The sequence below is a fragment of the Nerophis ophidion genome, linkage group LG05 (genome assembly GCF_033978795.1).
Source record: "Nerophis ophidion isolate RoL-2023_Sa linkage group LG05, RoL_Noph_v1.0, whole genome shotgun sequence".
Classification (NCBI taxonomy): domain Eukaryota; kingdom Metazoa; phylum Chordata; class Actinopteri; order Syngnathiformes; family Syngnathidae; genus Nerophis; species Nerophis ophidion.
In genome coordinates, this window is record NC_084615.1 from 79489548 (window position 1) to 79503528 (window position 13981).

The 13981-nt window shown below is 42.6% G+C and overlaps 1 protein-coding gene across 2 annotated transcripts in view; it reads right to left on the reverse strand.

Moving 5' to 3' along the window:
- Positions 1–973: 973 nt before the first annotated feature.
- Positions 974–13981, reverse strand: part of simc1 (SUMO interacting motifs containing 1) — a 26776-nt gene continuing 13768 nt past the window's right edge. For both annotated transcript variants that reach the window (XM_061902105.1, XM_061902106.1), the window contains 3 exons: positions 11449–11605; positions 11296–11380; positions 974–1287 (listed from right to left, as the gene is read on the reverse strand). In XM_061902105.1, the coding sequence (XP_061758089.1) occupies positions 1082–1287; positions 11296–11380; positions 11449–11605 (448 nt within the window). In that variant the 3' untranslated portion in view covers positions 974–1081. The remainder of the gene's footprint in view (positions 1288–11295; positions 11381–11448; positions 11606–13981) is intronic.

Sequence of the window (13981 nt, forward strand, 5' to 3'; positions counted from 1 at the left end):
ATACATATATATATATATACGTATATATACATATATATATACATACATATATATATATATATACATACATATATATATACATACATATATATATATATATATATATATATAAAATAAATACTTGAATTTCAGTGTTCATTTATCTACACATACAGTATACACACTGTTGAGTTAAGGGTTGAATTGTCCATCCTTGTTCTATTTTGTGTCACTATTTTTCTAATTACCATTACTTCTTCCCGGACGCTATCCAGGTCCAATCGCAGCTGCGGCTTGGAACTTAAAAGCGTATTTCTTCATCTTACTCGTCGTCACCACGGCTGTATCTTCCTCGTCCTTCTGCTTCGTCTCCTTGTTGTGTGCCGTAGATGTTATTGTCCCATATGCATGTACAGTAGATGGCAGCATTGTCCTGTTTAAGAGTGTATCAACATTGCTGTTTACGGCACACAAACTGCTTTACGGTAGACGAAAACGTGACTGCTGTTGTTGCGTGTGGTTACCGCGCTGGGAGGATGAAACTGCCTAACAATAAACCCACACAAGAAACCAAGAACTCGCCCTCGATCATTCTACAGTTATAACATCATTGGGCAGACACGCTTTTTATATTGTGGGCTATAGCTGAAGTGAAAAAAGGCTGTCCTCACTCAGGTCCGCATGGAACCGGAGGGGGCGTGGCCTCCAGCTCCGCCTGAATTTCGGGAGATTTTTGGGAGAAAATTTGTCCCGGGAGTTTTTCGGGAGTTTTTCGAGAGAGGCACTGAATTTTGGGAGTCTCCCGGAAAATCCGTGAGGGTTGGCAAGTCTGCCGTGGACTGGCCACCAGTCAATCAAATACTGTAAAACATGCAAGCTATCTTGCATGTTTCGGGATGTCGGAGGGGAAAAATAATGTCTTACGTTCGGGTCAATGTCAAACTTTTCCACTTGTGTGAACAAAATTTGACATGTGAGAAAGAAGGAAACTGTCATCCTTCAAACAAACAAGTCCTGTTTAATAAAAAATATATATATATTTACACGGGGGCAAAACAATTTTCAACCGACATGGACGTCGACACTTAACAGTTTTTTTCATTTAAGATGGACCATAAACCTCGAGCAGGAGGTCTTGCAAGTAGAACAGCGACTCCTCCACGTGGAGAGGCAGCGCTTGGCTGACGTCGGCCTTGGCTCGGCGCAGGAAGGCCTCCAGGGATTTACAAATGTCCGCCTTTGTAAGCACATCTTCTGGCTTGTAGACCATGGCGCCGGTTTGCTTGCTCGCTGATCTGTTCAGATATTCTGCGGGAAAAACAAGTGTGCAGCGTTGGAGTCAGGTTCATTTAAACAGGCGACAACCGCGCATCAAAAAGTTTTTGAGTGGTGTTCATGGGGATACTAGAGCGTAAAGTTTTTAACCGTATTTCCTTGAATTGCCACCGGGTATATAGTATGCACCTGTCTAGAATTACTGCCGGGTCAAACTTGTTTCGCTAAATATTATTTTTATTAGCGCATGTCTAGAATTTCCGCCGGGTCAAACTCGTTTCGCCAAATAATTAGCATATGCCTAGAATTTCCAAAGTATCAAACACGTCACGTCACGAGTGACACTTCACCTGCCATCCTTTTCAAAATGGAGGAGGCTGATTTCAATCATTTAAAATAGCATAAAGGGAAGAAGATTAAGAGCTATTCAGTAGGATTTAAGGTCCAAGCTATTGAATATGCTAAAAAGAACAGTAAGCAGCTATGTTTTATTAATATACCGTAGCTGCGTGTGTCAAATATGAGTCCGACTCCCGCCTCCTGGTGGTAGAGGGCGCTAGTGATCCTTCTTGCGACTACTCGGCTGCAGAAGAAGTGACAACAAGCAGCAAGAGTGAGCAGCGTGTGTTTATTTTTTCCTCTCGCTTGCACTTTTAACATGGAGGATTACATATCTAAAATAAAACAGTTTTCTAAACTGGACTTTCAATGGAAGCAGGAGGTAATAAAGGAGGATCTCCATCGAGACAGAGACAGTGTTAATTTTGACAGCATAATTTGATTTAGTTTTTGATTAAAATGTAATTTAGTTTTAGTCATAATTTAGTTATTTAAATTGTTTTAGTTTGAGTCTAGTTTTAGTTTACGAAATATCATAAGATTATAGTCGACAAAAACTACAGTAGATTTAGTCGACTAAAGGGTAATATGTAAACTTTCCCTTCAATTTCTGAAAGTCAAAGCAAAACAGCGGAAAAATCCCCGACACAAGTCGTATTTTGATGAAAATCATGTCTCAAATGTAGTATTTCAGGAGTAAGCCGTGTAATAAACGGGATAACGTGGAGTGAGTTGTATGTTGTGGAAAATGCTGACCTGGGTGTGGATTTCGGGGGTGATTGGACTGTAAATGTCGCTTCAAGTTTGTTGTGTTTTTCCTTGTAATCCTGGCGCTGCATTTCTTACACTGCGTCTTCTTATCTTTGACGGCAAATATAAAATTTCCCCATATGTCCTCTCTCCTCTTCCTCCCCGGCGTTGACATGTCTTCTGCAGTCAGTCTCAAACGCAAACTACGTTTACATAACTTCCTTACCACGTCGCTCTGATTGGTTCTCTTCCCAGCTCCTCCCGCCTCTTCCTAACGAAATGAGTTCCGATCGGATCCAGTCTCTGGCAGACATTTTCGTCTCGTTTTTATTCGTTGACGAATATGTTGATACACCTCGTCATCGTCTTAGTCCACGTAAATTATTTTTTATTTAGTTATTGTCTCGTTTTAGTCAGAAAAAAAAAGGTCGTTGACAGTAACTATGACGGAAATTTTTCGTCAACAAAATTAACACTGGACAGAGAGAATTTAAAACTGAAGAAAGATAAGGAAGACTTTTATAAACAAGTTATCGATGCTTTTGATCAGAAGGAGCTGCGCATGGACTTCATTTATAAGTAAAGGTAAGACCATAATAACGTTTATTTTTTATTAAATGTGCTTTTCATTGTGGTATCCTTACATCACACTCAAATTTATAAGCGCAGGCCTAAATTTACCGCATGCCTTTGGTAAGCGCCGGAGTGAGAAGAGGTTTTAAATTAATTAGCGTCCTGGCGGCAATTCAAGGAAATACGGTAGTCACTTTTACCAGATATTGAATGTTGTCTATTTTGCGAAATTTAATTTTAAAATGATGTTCAGAGATAGGCAATACGGCCTAAAATCAATATTGCAGCTTCCTGCTATAAGAATATATACAGTACAGGCCAAAAGTTTGGACACCTTCTCACTCAATGTGTTTTCTTTATTTCCATGACTATTTACATTGTAGATAGTCCCTGAAGGCATCAAAACTATGAATGAACACATGTGGAGTTATGAACTTAACAAAAAAAGGTGAAAGAACTGAAAACATGTTTTATATTCTTCAAAGTAGCCACCCTTTTGCTCGGATTACTGCTTTGCACACTCTCGGCATTCTCTGGACGAGCTTCAAGGGGAAGTCACCTGAAATGGTTTTCACTTCACAGGTGTGTTTGAAGCTCATGGAGAGAATTATGAGAGTGTGCAAAGCAGTAATTTAGAGCACAGGTAATATATGGCATCTACAAAAATCCAAAACCAGTGAAGTTGGCGCATTTTGTAAATCGTAAATAAAAACAGAATACAATGATCGGCAAAACCTTTTCAATCTATATCTAATTGAATAGACTGCAAAGAAAATATATTTAATGTCCCAACTGGAAAACCTTGTTATTTTTTTCAAATATTAACTCATTTGGAATTTGATGCCTGCAACATGTTTCAAAAAAAGTTGGCAGAAGTGGGACTGATGCAAAGATTAAAAGTGTTCTGTGGTCTGACGACTCCACATTTCAAATTGTTTTTGGAAACTGTGGACATCGTGTCCTACGGAACACAGAAGATAAGAACCATCCGGATTGTTATAGGCGCAAAGTGGAAAAGCCAGCATGTGTGATGGTATGGGGGTGTATTAGTGCCCAAGACATGGGTAACTTACACATGTGTGATGGTATGGGGGTGTATTAGTGCCCAAGACATGGGTAACTTACACATGTGTGATGGTATGGGGGTGTATTAGTGCCCAAGACATGGGTAACTTACACATGTGTGATGGTATGGGGGTGTATTAGTGCCCAAGACATGGGTAACTTACACATGTGTGATGGTATGGGGGTGTATTAATGAACAAGACATGGGTAACTTACACATGTGTGATGGTATGGGGGTGCATTAGTGAACAAGACATGACTAACTTACACATGTGTGATGGTATGGGGGTGTATTAGTGAACAAGGCATGGGTAACTTACACATGTGTGATGGTATGGGGGTGTATTAGTGAACAAGACATGGGTAACTTACACATGTGTGATGGTATGGGGGTGTATTAGTGCCCAAGACATGGGTAACTTACACATGTGTGATGGTATGGGGGTGTATTAGTGAACAAGACATGACTAACTTACACATGTGTGATGGTATGGGGGTGTATTAGTGAACAAGACATGACTAACTTACACATGTGTGATGGTATGGGGGTGTATTAGTGCCCAAGACATGGGTAACTTACACATGTGTGATGGTATGGGGGTGTATTAGTGAACAAGACACGACTAACTTACACATGTGTGATGGTATGGGGGTGTATTAGTGAACAAGACATGGGTAACTTACACATGTGTGATGGTATGGGGGTGTATTAGTGCCCAAGACATGGGTAACTTACACATGTGTGATGGTATGGGGGTGTATTAGTGAACAAGACACGACTAACTTACACATGTGTGATGGTATGGGGGTGTATTAGTGAACAAGACATGGGTAACTTACACATGTGTGATGGTATGGGGGTGTATTAGTGAACAAGACATGGGTAACTTACACATGTGTGATGGTATGGGGGTGTATTAGTGAACAAGACATGACTAACTTACACATGTGTGATGGTATGGGGGTGTATTAGTGAACAAGACATGGGTAACTTACACATGTGTGATGGTATGGGGGTGTATTAGTGCCCAAGACATGGGTAACTTACACATGTGTGATGGTATGGGGGTGTATTAGTGAACAAGACATGGGTAACTTACACATGTGTGATGGTATGGGGGTGTATTAGTGCCCAAGACATGGGTAACTTACACATGTGTGATGGTATGGGGGTGTATTAATGAACAAGACATGGGTAACTTACACATGTGTGATGGTATGGGGGTGCATTAGTGCCCAAGGCATGGGTAACTTACACATGTGTGATGGTATGGGGGTGTATTAGTGAACAAGACATGACTAACTTACACATGTGTGATGGTATGGGGGTGTATTAGTGCCCAAGACATGGGTAACTTACACATGTGTGATGGTATGGGGGTGTATTAGTGAACAAGACATGGGTAACTTACACATGTGTGATGGTATGGGGGTGTATTAGTGAACAAGGCATGGGTAACTTACACATGTGTGATGGTATGGGGGTGTATTAGTGCCCAAGACATGGGTAACTTACACATGTGTGATGGTATGGGGGTGTATTAGTGCCCAAGACATGGGTAACTTACACATGTGTGATGGTATGGGGGTGTATTAATGAACAAGACATGGGTAACTTACACATGTGTGATGGTATGGGGGTGCATTAGTGAACAAGACATGACTAACTTACACATGTGTGATGGTATGGGGGTGTATTAGTGAACAAGACATGGGTAACTTACACATGTGTGATGGTATGGGGGTGTATTAGTGCCCAAGACATGGGTAACTTACACATGTGTGATGGTATGGGGGTGTATTAGTGCCCAAGACATGGGTAACTTACACATGTGTGATGGTATGGGGGTGTATTAATGAACAAGACATGGGTAACTTACACATGTGTGATGGTATGGGGGTGCATTAGTGAACAAGACATGACTAACTTACACATGTGTGATGGTATGGGGGTGTATTAGTGAACAAGACATGGGTAACTTACACATGTGTGATGGTATGGGGGTGTATTAGTGCCCAAGACATGGGTAACTTACACATGTGTGATGGTATGGGGGTGTATTAGTGAACAAGACATGACTAACTTACACATGTGTGATGGTATGGGGGTGTATTAGTGAACAAGACATGACTAACTTACACATGTGTGATGGTATGGGGGTGTATTAGTGCCCAAGACATGGGTAACTTACACATGTGTGATGGTATGGGGGTGTATTAGTGAACAAGACATGGGTAACTTACACATGTGTGATGGTATGGGGGTGTATTAGTGCCCAAGACATGGGTAACTTACACATGTGTGATGGTATGGGGGTGTATTAGTGAACAAGACACGACTAACTTACACATGTGTGATGGTATGGGGGTGTATTAGTGAACAAGACATGGGTAACTTACACATGTGTGATGGTATGGGGGTGTATTAGTGCCCAAGACATGGGTAACTTACACATGTGTGATGGTATGGGGGTGTATTAGTGAACAAGACACGACTAACTTACACATGTGTGATGGTATGGGGGTGTATTAGTGAACAAGACATGGGTAACTTACACATGTGTGATGGTATGGGGGTGTATTAGTGAACAAGACATGGGTAACTTACACATGTGTGATGGTATGGGGGTGTATTAGTGAACAAGACATGACTAACTTACACATGTGTGATGGTATGGGGGTGTATTAGTGAACAAGACATGGGTAACTTACACATGTGTGATGGTATGGGGGTGTATTAGTGCCCAAGACATGGGTAACTTACACATGTGTGATGGTATGGGGGTGTATTAGTGAACAAGACATGGGTAACTTACACATGTGTGATGGTATGGGGGTGTATTAGTGCCCAAGACATGGGTAACTTACACATGTGTGATGGTATGGGGGTGTATTAATGAACAAGACATGGGTAACTTACACATGTGTGATGGTATGGGGGTGCATTAGTGCCCAAGGCATGGGTAACTTACACATGTGTGATGGTATGGGGGTGTATTAGTGAACAAGACATGACTAACTTACACATGTGTGATGGTATGGGGGTGTATTAGTGCCCAAGACATGGGTAACTTACACATGTGTGATGGTATGGGGGTGTATTAGTGAACAAGACATGGGTAACTTACACATGTGTGATGGTATGGGGGTGTATTAGTGAACAAGGCATGGGTAACTTACACATGTGTGATGGTATGGGGGTGTATTAGTGAACAAGGCATGGGTAACTTACACATGTGTGATGGTATGGGGGTGTATTAGTGAACAAGGCATGGGTAACTTACACATGTGTGATGTATGGGGGTGTATTAGTGAACAAGGCATGGGTAACTTACACATGTGTGATGGTATGGGGGTGTATTAGTGAACAAGGCATGGGTAACTTACACATGTGTGATGGTATGGGGGTGTATTAGTGAACAAGGCATGGGTAACTTACACATGTGTGATGGTATGGGGGTGTATTAGTGAACAAGGCATGGGTAACTTACACATGTGTGATGGTATGGGGGTGTATTAGTGAACAAGACATGGGTAACTTACACATGTGTGATGGTATGGGGGTGTATTAGTGAACAAGACATGGGTAACTTACACATGTGTGATGGTATGGGGGTGTATTAGTGTCCAAGACATGGGTAACTTACACATGTGTGATGGTATGGGGGTGTATTAGTGAACAAGACATGGGTAACTTACACATGTGTGATGGTATGGGGGTGTATTAGTGAACAAGACATGGGTAACTTACACATGTGTGATGGTATGGGGGTGTATTAGTGAACAAGACATGGGTAACTTACACATGTGTGATGGTATGGGGGTGTATTAGTGAACAAGACATGGGTAACTTACACATGTGTGATGGTATGGGGGTGTATTAGTGCCCAAGACATGGGTAACTTACACATGTGTGATGGTATGGGGGTGTATTAGTGAACAAGACATGGGTAACTTACACATGTGTGATGGTATGGGGGTGTATTAGTGAACAAGACATGGGTAACTTACACATGTGTGATGGTATGGGGGTGTATTAGTGAACAAGGCATGGGTAACTTACACATGTGTGATGGTATGGGGGTGTATTAGTGAACAAGACATGGGTAACTTACACATGTGTGATGGTATGGGGGTGTATTAGTGAACAAGACATGGGTAACTTACACATCTGTGAAGGCACCATTAATGCTGAAAGGTACATACAGGTTTTGGAACAACATATGTTGTCATGGACGCCCCTGCTTATTTCAGCAAGACAATGCCAAGCCACATGTTACAACAGCGTGGCTCCGTAGTAAAAAAGTGCGGGTACTAGACTGGCCTGCCTGTAGTCCAGACATGTCTCCCTTTGAAAATGTGTGGCGCAAAATGAAGCCTAAAAATACCACAAAGGAGACCCCAGACTGTTGAACAACTTAAGCTGTACAGTAGAAGCATTTAAGTCTCACCTTAAAAATCATTTGTATACACTAGCCTTTAAATAGACTCCCTTTTCAGACCAGTTGATCTGCCGTTTCTTTTCTTTTACTCATATGTCCCACTCCCCCTTGTGGAGGGGGTCCGGTCCGATGGCGATGGATGACGTACTGGCTGTCCAGAGTCGGGACCCAGGATGGACTGCTCGTCCAGACTCGGGACCCAGGATGGACCGCTTGCCTGTGTATCGGCTTGGGACATCCCTGCGCTGCTGATCCGCCTCCGCTTGGGATGGTTTCCTGCTGGCTCCACTTTGGACTGGACTCTCGCGGCTGTGTTGGATCCATTATGGATTGAACTTTCACAGTATCATGTTAGACCCGCTCCACATCCATTGCTTTCTTCCTCTCCAAGGTTCTCATAGTCATCATTGTCACCGATGTCCCACTGGGTGTGAGTTTTCCTTGCCCTTATGTGGGCCTACCGAGGATGTCGTAGTGGTTTGTGCAGCCCTTTGAGACACTAGTGATTTAGGGCTATATAAGTAAACATTGATTGATTGATTGATTGATTAAGCAAGAATGATCCACTCAACGTCCATTGCACCGGTTGCCCTAGAAATGGGGGGGGGGAGGTCCTCTCCAAGGTTTCTCATTTTCATCCCACTGGGTTGAGTTTTTCCTTGCCCTGATGTGGGCTCTGAACCAAGAATGTCGTTGTGGCTTGTGCAGCTCTTTGAATCACTTGTGATTTTGGGCTATACAAATAAACATTGATCGATTGATTGAATTTCACCTGAAAAGCCTAAAAAATTGGTCTCCTCAATTCCCAAACGTTTACTGAGTGTCGTTAAAAGGAAAGGCCATGTAACACAGTGGTAAAAATGCCCCTGTGCCAACTTTTTTGCAACATGTTGCTGCCATTAAATTCAGAGTTAACGATTATTTGCAAAAAAAAAAATGAAGTTTCTCAGTTCGAACATCAAATATCTTGTCTTTGCAGTCTATTCAATTGAATATAAGTTGAAAATGACTCGCAAATCATTGTATTCTGTTTTTATTTACAATTTACACAACGTCCCAACTTCTCTGGTTTTGTTTGTAAAAAATGGACGTCGAAAACAACCACAGGTCATCAGCATAACAACTAAAGAAAATTACTTTTTATAATTTTCCTGAGGGAACTCTCCTGAAGGAATCAATAAAGTTCTATCTATATATCTATCCATCTATCTATCTATCTATCTATCCATCCATCCATCCATCCATCCATCTATCTAACACAAGGACCTTTAATACAAACATCCTTTGTTTCCCTTCTATATTTTCTCATCCATTTCAAGCCACTACTAGCGACCACGCAGTCTGATAGTTTATATATCAATGATGAAATATTAACATCGCAACACATGCCAATTTAGTTTACTAAATTGCAATCTTAAATTTCCCGCGAAGTATCCTGTTAAAAACGTTGCGGTATGATGACGCTTATGTGTGACGTCTCGGGTTGTAGCGGAAATTTTCTTCCAGCACCGTTCCCCGCTATAAATCGTAGGCTTTAATCGCATAATTACACAGTATTCTAGACATCCGTGTTGCAGAATCTTTTGCAATTTGTTCATTTAATAATGGAGACGTCAAAGAAAAAAGCTGTTGGTGGAAAGCGGTGGATTGCAGCTGCCTTTAGCAACACAAACTCAGCTGGTGAGTCCTTGTTTACATTCTCGAACGTGAAGCTTTACTATGGAACAGAGCGGTCAAGCGAACATGGTTCTCTACCACATGTCAAACGGCAGGTTTCGGTGAGAGAATTGTGGTAATAAGTCAGCTCTTACCGTAGACATGAGCGGAGCTTGCCTCGTTCCTCGTGCACCTGTCAAAGAGGCAGCTGTGGACTCTCTTGCCTCCTCCGACCGGCTGCCCCCGAACGTGGGATGCTTCCACCGTGGAGGAGGGGGGAAATAAAGCTCAGCCCAGCCCGACCGGCTGCCTTCGCTTTGCCTCGTCGAGAAACGTGGCTTCCTTCCGAGACACTGGCGGTCACCACACTCGTGGCCACACCCCTCCGACTTTCGGGTACGACTACATAATCTCACTAAAACACTAGTAACACAATAAGCAGATAAGAGATTTTCCAGAATTATCCTAGTAAATGTGTCTAATAACATCGGAATTGCTCCCACTGCCCTCGTCTTTTTTTTTTTTTTCTAGTCCTTCACTCTCACTATCCTCATCCACAAATCTTTCATTCTCGGTCAAATTAAAAGGGGAAAGCGTTGTTTTCTTGGTCCGAATCGCTCTCGCTGCTGGTGGCCATGATTGTAAACAATGTGAGGAGCCCTACAACCCATGACCTCACGCGCACATCGTCTGCTACTTCCGGTACAGGCAAGGCTTTTTTATTAGCGAGCAAAAGTTGCGAACTTTATCGTGGATGTTCTCTACTAAATCCTTTCAGCAAAAATATGGCAATATCGCGATATGATGAAGTATGACACATAGAATGGACCTGCTATAGTTTTCATAACATGGTCACTACTGCCTACTTTGTCTTGTTATATTCTTATTTTACTGTTATATTGTTATTCCCATTGTTTTTATTCTTTTTGTAATATTTCTCCATTTTGTTTCCTTTTAAACCCCCATTATTTACTTTTTACTCTTTTTTTTAAATTGATCTCAACTCTGTACACTGCTGCTGGAATTTAAATTTTCCTGAAGGAACTCACCTGAAGGAATCAATAAAGTACTATCTATCGTTCTATCTATCTATCTATCTATCCCTGTTTGAATAAGAACATCTCATTTCAGTAGGCCTTTAACATTGTAGTTTCATTAAAAGAGGAAATGGAATCCGAAGTATCTAACATTTTATCGCACTGGCAAACCATCTCACCTTTCATTGCTGTGTTGTAGCTGATGAGCAACATCCAGAGGTGATGAACCAACTCTTCCCATTTCTTCCAGCTTTCGCTTCCATCCTAGGGATCACGATCATAGTTAGCGATCAAAAGAACGCAGGCTTAGCACAGACAAGTTTAACCATCACCGTCGGATCCGCGGCCAGTGTGCAGTTCTCCACAAAGTAAAGTAGACGACTCAGCGACATGGGCATTGGTGTCTTCAGCGGGCAGGAGTCGTCCAGCAGATGTTCCAGCAGCTTATATCTCAGCAGGTTGTTCTGCATGCTGTCCAGCAGCAGCAGTCTGGGCATCATACATGCAGAGGCAGGTCATGCAAGACACCTAATAAACTAAAATTCTCTCCAGTAGCTTCTAAAGTGGATGCAATAAGCATGTAAAAAGATGCTCACAAAAACTGAAAGGTTTTGACGCACCCTGTTTATCTTTTCTGTCTTGCCTCTGGTGAGGGCGGTCGCATTTTTTTAGGCTCCCTGCTTGCTCTTTGTTTTGTCTTGTCTACACTTTTTCCAAGCCTCTTTCTTTGCGCTGTCCTCCAAATCTAAACATCAGACATGGAATTGATCAGCTGGACTCTCGACTCAATTGACAAAATCGTTTCGACGAGGTTCTGGGGGAGCCTGGCTGCCCTGATGGAACCATTGCTGCGGGGTACGTGACAGATTCCTGGGATAAATGGAGAATCATGTGCCTCTCAGGCCTTTCCATCCAGGACATGGAAGACATCTACCTATTTTGGAACCGTGAACCGCCTGCTGATTGGACTGGGCGCTGCTCTGGTGTATCGTCACATTCGTAAGACGATGGCAGCCGCTCAAGGAGCCCAAAGGCTGTTGATCGCAATGGAAGGATTGGGCCGGGCTGTAAGAACACAGACTGGGGCGATTTCTGCACTGAATCGCAAGATGGATCACATCATGGAAAAGCTGGTTGAAATGGAAAAATTGGACATGAGGGCCAGCATGGACGGATAGAACAGACAAGCCATTGTAATGTCTGCTCGCGGAAAAACTAAAATCCTACGATTGGACTCCCTCGAATGCAACAACAGGAGAAGGCTGTTCGGAAAACATCCCCCAAGGACATGGTAAATGGATGCTAAATGGGTTGTACTGGTGTAGCGCTTTTCTACCTTTTTTTTCTAGGGAACTCAAAGCGCTTTGACACTATTTCTTAGGGGTGTAACAGTACACACACATTTCGCTTCGGTGCGTACCTCGGTTTAGAGGTCACGGGTTGGTTCATTTTCGGTACAGTAAGAAAACAACAAAATATAAATTTTTTGGTTATTTATTTACCAAATTTGAAAAATTTTTCCACCAAAAATATTTTTCTTAGTGGAATATTTGATGTGAAGTAATGGGAACCTTGGATAAGTCAATAATTCATAATAACACTGATTTTGATTCAATATTATGTTTTGAGCAATGACAGTGTGGAAAAAAAAATAACAGCTTTGTTTTATTAGTCAACATTGCAACTTTTTCAAAATTACATTTAAGTTTTGTTATGTTTTTGTTTATTTTAATAGTATTTTTAGAATCTGCCGCGGGCCTTTAAAACATTAGCTGTGGGCCGCAAGTGGCCTCCGGGGCACACTTTTGACACCCCTGCTATAGATAATAAAAAATACAATCTGATAAATCTATGGATAAAAAGCAGAGCCTGGCAACGCATGCGCATTTATCATAACTCTCTCGCTCTCTCTGTCTCTGCCCCTCCCTCACGAATGCAGCTGAGTGCACAATTTGTTTTGTTTTTAACCCCTTCTTTGAACATACATTGAAAATACACGGCACCCTAACTTAAAATGTCGGACAATTGAGGCATTTAAGAAACTCCACCCAGACAGCCCCGCAAAAGAGGACATATCCGGTGAAAAGAGGAAGTATGGTCAGTCTATCTTAGCCCGGTCCCTGCTAGCAAGCCGTGTGTCTTGCACCTCGGGTGTGCATTGTTTACACAACGTGCGGTACGCTACCTAAAATGTCCGTGTGGAAACTCGTTCGATACATCTCCGAACCGAACCAAAACCCCCGTACCGAAACGGTTCTATACGAATACACGTACCGTTACACCCCTACTATTTCCACATTCACCCATTCACACACACATTCACACACTGATGGCGGGAGCTGCAATGCACGGCGCTAACCAAGACCCATCAGGAGCAAGGGTGAAGTGTCTTGCTCAAGGACACAAAAGACTTGACTCGGATGGTAAAAGGTGGGGATTGAACCAGTAACCATCAGATCGCTGGCACGGCCACTCTCCCAACTTCGCCACGCCGTCCCCAACACCTCAATGATGGACGCTGTTGACCCCCCTCCCTCCTCAACGACACCTGGAGTCGAACTTTTGCTTGCATGCAGAACTACCCCTGGCCTATGGACACTACATCAACACACCCAAGACAATAGGCATATACACCCACACCATCCCACCACCACCCCACGCCTTCACCACCGCTTGATTCTCCTTCGGGATGATGGATGGCTGGCAGCGCTTCATAGCAACAGTCGACCTCCAGGGGCCCATCCCCCCACTTCTCTGTTGCGAGTTGTCGTGATTAAATGTAACATGTTTATGTGTGCATGGCATGGAGGTTTTTTTTCCCACTCCAGATTACGCTCCCTTAGGAGCCCAGTCTAGATTGTATTT